Here is an 8,591-nt window from a genome sequence, read left to right as displayed (position 1 = left end):
GAATTGCCTCTCTGTAATAATTGTGTGCGACCCCCCTCCTGATTTTTATGTCCAATGCCTTTTATATATATTTTTCTCTTCTGATGTTTCTTTTTGTCCAAGGTAGGTTTTATATGCACCTCCCAATAAATCTATATATATTAATAAATGAAAAGGATTTGGGCCATGTGGCATGTGATGGTGGAACCAATTGCTGACGTGGCATGTTATGGTGGAACTTTTAGGTGGGAAGCACTCTCAATACTCCATTCATTATTGGACACGGGATCCGTTTTTATATTGGGTCAAAATCTGGATTTGGGTCACCCGTCTCTCGAATCCCTTATATTGATTCATCTTCTTTCTCAAGCTTCAATATTCTCTACAAACCCTAGAAACTAAAGCTTCCCAGCCACACTTTTCTGAAACCCTAAATCCAATTTGCGAAACAACTTCTTCCCGTTCTTCACTGATTATTTGTGATTGATCACAGGTATGTTATTGCTCTTTCCCTCTTTGTTTTTTACTCTTATTCCGCAACGTGTATTGCTTATCATCAAGAAGAAATTCTTAGGGTTTTCAATTCTTCCACTCCAAGGTGAGTTATGTTGATTCTTTAAATTTGGGGTTTATTTTTGTTCAGATTACGTTTTCTTTTACAAATCAGTTCAGATTGCATTTTGTTCAGATTTGTTACTCGAACACTTGAAATTCCAAAACAAAAGCAATGGGTAATTTTGGACTGAGATTCGTATGTTATTCGGAATGAAAAGCCTGGAACAGGTAATCATTCACCTTCTGTCTGTGTTCTTATTACTATTTTCTATCTATGTCTTGAATATTTCTGATCCGGTATCTTCTTCAGTTTGGAGCTCTGCAACAGTGTCAAGTATGGGTCGAACACATTTGGGTTTCGTCGGCTATGATGGTGTTGAACGATGATAACGTCAGGTGAGTTTTAGGCTACTTTCTGTCTTATTTGATGCACTCTGTGATCATTGTTCATTTTTATTTTTATTATTATGTGATGAATTAAGACTAGATAAGAGGTTTCAGTCATTTTTATTTAATAAACGGTAACGAAAATGATATATGTGGTTTGCAGAGCGTAAACTTTGGGGTTTTGTTCAGTGGAGAAGATGATAGTGATGGATTTTGTTCATTCTCCATGGACTCACGGACACGATCAGTAGCCCGGGACTTCTTTTGAGGTTTGGATACATTTTTGTAAATGTTATTTGATTTTAGTTTCTTTTTGAGGGATCTTACCTTTTTTTCAGGTTAAGGTTAACCGAAGTGGGTGATGATGATGAATATTTTCTGAAAAGGTTCCATCCATAATCACTTCTCCAAGGTAGTTTTTTCCTCAAAAACAAGAAAATACAAATCATATATCTTCATTAAGTGTTTGAAGTGTTAACTTCATTGATTTTTGTTGGAACTTTGAGGCATGTGGGTATAACAAATATAAAATATGCATCGGAAATTGTTGTGTGTTTGTGTAGGTTAAAGTAACGCTTTTTAACATATATAATTTATATAAAAAGCTGATGATTAAAAACTATCCTGAGAAGTACAGAGCACATGTAATCTAATCTCAAGTTACAACAATCTAAGTTGATTTTAGTTTCATATGGTCCTGTTTGTGAATCATGGGTAAAAAAACTTCACTTTTTGGGGTTAAACTTCTGCACTTCTATGGGTCGGAAAACTGCAGTTTTATGGGTTAAATAGTTGCGTTTTTTCTGGTTAAATTCCTACATTGTTTGTATCTATTTTGTAGTTGCAATATTCAGCTTTGTAGGTAATATTTTTGCAACTATGTTCATGTGTAGGCTAAAGTGAAAAAAGGGAAAAGAGATGAGAAGTGAAAAAAGACAAAAAGGCTATGAATTAAAAAGCATGTGGGCTAAGTAAACGTCTTCTCATCATCCCAAAAATATATGTCTCTAATCTAATTTGGTTGTTTTATATCCAGCTGCTTTTGGTCATTCACAAGTTTGTTTATTCCTTCTTATACTTACTTTTTGATATATGTAGTCACATGTAGTTCTGAATGAAGTTGAGAACCAAACGTAGTGGATGATATTAACGGGTCAAACGGTTTGGATATGGTAACTTTTGATACAAAAACAGGATATCTGATGTTAAAATTGGTTGCTTTTGTGGGTGTGGTTTAATTGGAATCATCACATAGTGGTGTATAATATCTTTTGAGGTTCATTCTTTGTCCATGCTTTCATTTATAAAAGCCAAAAGGTTCAAAATGGATGGATTTCGTATCCATCTTAATCTAAAAAACCTGCAATTTTGAGTTCAGCAATTGGGAGTTATTTTTTTGGGTAATTTTGTTTGACCACATTTATTTTTAAACTTCTTGATGTTGATATTATTGTTATTTTTTTAAATTATTGTAGGATTTGCGTGAGGAAATGGCGACAACGCGTGAGGTGTTTTCGACTGATGACAGAGGGAAGTGTTGAAACTAGCAACTCAGAGTAAAATCGAGTGTCATCTTCGCCAAAATTTATGTCGTGTCGTGGTTGATGTCTGAGCATTCAGTTAAAGCTCCGACTGCGCCAAACGTTGGGATTAATGTGAGGCATGTGCGTCGCTCGCATTCTTGAAAAAGAAGGTGTGTGTAGTTGTTTTTACAATTAGGAATATATTCTTTTGTTATTGCTGTTTTGCCGAATGTTGAACATATTGGAGTTAGGGATGTTTATCAGGTTAATCATTTTGTGTTATTCGCGTTTTTAGATGTTTGAAAGTCTAACCAAAAGCTGACCCTATTAACTATTAACTATTGTTTTAATCAGTTTTCCGGTAACGAGTTTGTTCAGGTAAGGTTCTTCGGGTAAACAAGGTTAGACTTGGTTCAAATGGGAAAATTGTTAAAAGTAGTTTGTGTTCATGTATTAATTTCTAGGTTTGTCTTGCATATCTTTAGGTGGTTTCAGTGGCAACTCTATGTTATATGTTGTTAGTTTTTTTTTTTTTATCTTTGTTTGTTTGTTAAGTGTCCAAGACCCTGAACCAATTACATAGCTTAAGACACCTGTTTTGTAAGCTAAAGAGTCTTTTTTGTTTGTGATTTTATTTTTTATATAATTTAATTTGTTGTTGATTTTGTAGGGCTTGAGACTGAAATTGGTGGTCTTATTTCAGTTGCGCCCTATATTTGCATGTCCAATGCCTACTCAAGTAAGTGTTTTATTGAATTTTCGAATATGTCCATGTTTCACGGGAAAGGTGTGCCCTCATTTAAATGAAAGTTCGTTATCGATTTTCTACGAAAAAAGTGGAGAACAAAGATTTTTGCTTAACGAACTTCTCCAAAACACACACTCAAGCAATGCGCTAAAAAGGACACCAAGAATGATGATAGGGAAATATAACTTTTGGAAAGTTGCATGTTTTGGAAAATTGCTACTAGAAGCCGTTAGCAAAGAAGCTATGGCGGTTATGGAGGACGGTTTATATTTAGGTAATGTGGTTGCCTTACACTCTTTATGCATACAATGATTAATGTTACACAGACACTTGGGTCCATTCTATTAAGTTATCAATATAGTAAATTCTCTGCCTCAAATTGTAGTTTTTATGAATTATTTGTTGTTAGAAAAAGCAGCGTTTTTCTACTTTCAGTGTCAATAATAGAGTTTTAATGGGAAGAGGGTGAAGATACACTTAAAGTAAATAAGTTGCAAAGTATAGAAAGCCGTAAATCTATCATAAAGTAAAATAAAGACGACTTTTTTTTTGTTTAGCCTATTTAAATCTAATACTCTAAAGTTGGCTTTAACTATGCCTATGACTACTAACTCTATAGTATATCCTAAATTCAACAATTCCTCTTCATAGTAGACAACATTATTTAATAGTTCATTACTCAATTCCCATTATGATATTTTGCCTTTTTATGACAATACAATGGTTTTACTTCAACTTGCTGCTATACTTATCTTCTGTATTTTGTTCATAGATCAATAGCAAGACCAACCAAAGAAACCAAAATTCCAAACTCCATAAAAATCGGTCAACAGGTGCCGCATTTTGTAAACATAGCTAATGATATATATTTTACTTTGTGACACATCGTTCATTTTGATTTTATTTTGTCCTTTTCCGATCCATGGTTGATTTGATGTCTCCTTAAAAAGCTCATTAGATATTTAAAGTAAGTTTGTATAAATTTTTTAGTTAAATGTGGCAATTTTAACCGCTTACCACTGAATATGTTTCTTTCGTTTGTGTTAGGGTAAAACATGTTATGGATGTCAAGTAGTTTTCGAAGCCAACTTCGATGCATCATGCACATAGGAATGCCAAGTTGAATGGGATTCACAATGTCACATTTTTTCAACCAGGTCTCATATAGTATTAGTGAATCTCATCATTAGTTTCATGTTCAATGATTAATTAGTAAATTTTGTTCGATAACATGCTTTAACATTCTACAAGTACAGAAAGTGGTCACATTACATTTAAAGGATGAATGACTTTTTGTTGATGTAATGAGTGAAGCTTTTTTGTTTGGCTTAGATTTTTAAATTTTTATTTCTAAACATGTGTTGTGCTATCTGTTTGAGCTATGGTTGACAATTTTTACTTCAATTAATTCATGTATGTGGTTTGTGCAAAATTTGATGTAATCTTTAAGTTGTAAACTGTAGTTGGAGCTGATATAGATAAAGGTAGAATTGAATTGTTACCGAAGGAAGTCAAGGGTAAAGATATCACAGAACTAATTCCTGCCGGCAGGGAGAGGCTGGTTTTAGTTCCATCTGGTGGTGTTGGTGTTGCAGTTGCTGCTGGTGGTGTTGGTGTTGCATGGAACTGGTGGCGGTACCGCACCTAATATAAACGGCTAAATGGGTACAATTAAAAACGATTGGCCAACATCTTATAATGCATAAATGATTTTAATTAGAAGAATATTATTATCATTTATAATGTATATTTGATCAAAATGTAGTTATTCCTTATTAGGTTAGTAATTATTTGATGGATGTAATTACCATTATTATCTAATCAAGGGTTTCTACTTGGATGTATATAAGGAGAGATAACTAGAGAGATAAAGGACACACAATCATAATAACATCAAGAACTCAAGAATTCGTTCGTTCTCTCTCTCAAACGTTTTCATCAAGAACGTTTGAAAACATGGGTTTTTATTTTATTTAACGACATAATTGGATTAATGCAAATTAAATTTTTCGACCCGCGAGTATTCGCGGGTGATAACCTAGTCTATCTACTATAATAAAAGAAACCAAATTTTGGACACGTGTCATTCATAGAAGGCATTCTCAAATCTATATTTATCTTATATTAACTAAATAAATAAATAATAAAATTAATATTAAATCTTATCATATTTTAATAAAATATTATCCTCAAATCTAAATTGTTAATTTAATATATTTTTAAAACAAGTACCTCTCTTTCCTACTTATCTTATATTAAATATATAAATAATAAATTAATATTAAATGTTATCATAATTTATTAAAAATATAACTTTTTATTAATTGTTATACAAAATTATATTTATTCAACTCATGTAAAACGCTAACTTTTTTTATTATTTACTATACAAAGTTACATTTATATAACACGTGTAATATACGAAGTTTTTAAAGATATAACTTTTTATCACTTGCTATGTAAAAATTAGATTTATTCAACACGTGTAATGCACGAGGTTTTTAAGGATACAATTTTTTTTTTTTATTATTTGGTAGCTTTTTCTACCCGGCTATACACGAGTTTTTTAAAGATACGACGTTTTTAGTATTTAATATACAAAATTACATTTATATAATATGTGTAATACACATGGTTTTTAAAGATATAACTCTGTTTTAGATCTATTCAATACGTGTAACATACGGGGTTTTTAAGGATGTAATATTTTTTTATTATTTGGTAGATTTATTCAACCCGATTATACACTGGTTTTCTAAAGATACGACGTTTTTAGTATTTAGTATACAAAATTACATTTATTTAATCCGTGTAATACACATGGTTTTTAAAGATGTAACTATTTTTTATTATTTGATATTTTATTTAACCCGTACAATATACGGGGTTCATAAAGATATAATTTTTTTATTATTTAATATATAAAATTACATTTATTCAACCCGTGTAATACACGGGGTTCTAACCTAGTATAATATATGGCAAAAACCCTTAACCTCCTAGCCCAAAATAATTCCCATGCGTTCAAAGTGGATTTCTTTTTCTCCAAGTTAAGTTAGGTCGCATGTATATATGGCTCATTAGGCCCAATAAACGAAATTCACGAAATTTCTGCTAGGCCTACCGCCTATGAACTTTGGCAGTGCACATGTGGGCTGCAAGATTTCTATAATGGCATAATGATCAAACTGCATGTTGAATAATCTCTAAAAATCTCATCCATGCCTTCTTTATTTCGATATGTAGTAGGGCCATTTAATTCATCATTCCGTATCATCCGTTTATTTCTCGTTGTGTAACCCAATTATATAATTACTAGTAGGGTGTCCGCACGATGCGGCGGGGGCGATACTTTGCATTGCAAAACTCGTTTCTAGTAGTTTTCTTATTCGTATAATATTTATGATAACATTATTGTGGTGGATATATGTCATAAGTTTACACATATGTAAAAGTTTTGTTCTTTTATAAAAAATAATAACCAAAAGACAAAAAATATTGTTTTTTTTTGTATAAAAATTAATAATCAAAAGACAAAAAATAAAAGATAAGTTGTTATAATTGTAAAGTTTGTTTATTTTATTGGTTAAATTATAAAGTATAATTTTATTCTTTAAAGTTCATAACTTTTTATAAATATCCACATAGTATCATCCAATAAACTTTAAGTTTAAAATTTTCGTTTTTATAAAAATAAAAAATAGTATTTGACTCGTAAGTACGTTTTAGAGCTTTAACTTAAATTGTTAAATTTTGGGTTTTTACAAATATAAAAAATTTATATTTTTATAAGATTTCATAAACTATTTTTATAAAAAATAGGATGATAAGAGTTTATATCTTTATTAACTTTATATCATACCAAGTTCAAATTTTTAGTTACTAACTAATCTTATCTATATGAGTCTACTTTTAACTAATAATCCCCAAAAATATGCAACACAGTCTACTACTATGTATCTAGTCAAGTTGGTAAATAATTATTTTAGAACTGACTAATATTATCTATAACAATATAGTTGAACTTATAATTCCTAAAAATTTGGAACCTAGTTTAGAATTTATCTATTAAAGACTGTAAATTTCTAGAGTATTTTATTTATATTACTTGTTATAAAAATGTTTATAAAATAGTTATTTTTTTATTAACTTTATATCATAGTAAGTTCAGTTTTTTAGTTTAGCTTTAAAGTTTATTACTTTATTACTTTTTAATTACAAAATGCAAATTATTAGAATAATATCCAAGAATAACTGCAATAATTAATTTTTTTATTAGTTGACTTATAATTCCTAAAATTTTGGGACATAGTTTACTATTTATCTACTAAATATCGTAAATTAGTATTAAATAATTCCTAAAATTTTGGGATATAGTTAACTATCTATCTACTAATCCGTAAATTAGTACTAAATAATTCCTAATATTTTGGAACATAGTTTATCTTCTATCTACTAAATATCAAAGTTTTGTTTTGTTATAAAAATTAATAACAAATAAAGTATAGGAAAACTGTTTTAAACATGTAAAGATTCATTTGTTAATAAAAAATACTAAACAAATGACAAAAAATAAAAAATAAGTTGCTATCGTTATAAAGTAAGTTTATTTTGTTGGTGAAATGATAAAGTTTATAATTTTATTGTTTAAAGTCCATAACTTTTTTAAATATCCACATCATAGTCATCCAATAAACTTTAATTTTAAAATTTTCGTTTTTGAAAAAGTAAAAAGTAAAAAATAGTAGGTGACTTGTAGGTACGTTTTAAACACCTTTAACTAATGTTAAATTTCATTTTTATAAATATTTAAAAAATCATATTTTTATAAAACAGTTTTTATAAAAAAATAGGATGTGAAAGTTTATATCTTTATTAACTTTATCTTTTTATTTAAGAAATACAAATTATTCGAAAAATCTATAATATTATATAATTATTTTTTCATATCTCGTGTCGTCCAACAGTTTTTTTTATAGAAGGCACTAATGGATATATACGAAATTCTCGTGAAACATGACTGTTAAATTGAATAAGTTTAGTGTGCTTTGTAAATACAATCTTGAATTTACTCAAAACCAAGAGGTAGTTTTCATGTTTTGGCCATTCCTGGTAATCGAATTTATCTCTTTGGAAATGATCAAGTACGAATATGTAAATTATATAATACGAACATGATTAAGTACTAAAGTATATTAGTTCAATCGAGATGTAAATTATAAGTGCAATAAAATAACACAAAACATAAACTTCAAATATAAAATAAACTTTATTATTCATGGGATAGTCTATATCAAACAAAAACAACTGAAAATGAAAAAAACATAAAAACACTTGATATATTTCTTCTAAAATATCTACTTTTTTGATCCGTTTTTCTTGTTTGTGCTCGAATCAGC

General features: G+C 29.4%; 1 protein-coding gene and 1 long non-coding RNA gene across 2 annotated transcripts; both read left to right on the top strand.

The window, feature by feature from the left end:
• Positions 1–556: 556 nt before the first annotated feature.
• Positions 557–1,292, top strand: LOC118489152. The gene is made up of 4 exons (XR_004886512.1): positions 557–762; positions 845–930; positions 1,085–1,190; positions 1,260–1,292. It is a non-coding gene; the product is annotated as an uncharacterized LOC118489152 (long non-coding RNA).
• Positions 1,293–1,631: 339 nt separating this feature from the next.
• LOC118485087 lies at positions 1,632–4,840 on the top strand. The gene is made up of 6 exons (XM_035981331.1): positions 1,632–1,635; positions 2,641–2,708; positions 2,799–2,822; positions 3,115–3,183; positions 3,232–3,466; positions 4,656–4,840. Exons 1-6 carry the CDS (start codon positions 1,632–1,634, stop codon positions 4,838–4,840), a joined length of 585 nt encoding a protein of 194 aa, XP_035837224.1.
• Positions 4,841–8,591: the final 3,751 nt, after the last annotated feature.

This window comes from Helianthus annuus, chromosome 2, assembly GCF_002127325.2.
Source record: "Helianthus annuus cultivar XRQ/B chromosome 2, HanXRQr2.0-SUNRISE, whole genome shotgun sequence".
NCBI classification, from domain to species: Eukaryota; Viridiplantae; Streptophyta; class Magnoliopsida; order Asterales; family Asteraceae; genus Helianthus; species Helianthus annuus.
Note: the sequence above shows the minus strand (reverse complement) of the source record. Positions and strands in the feature narration are given on the sequence as shown.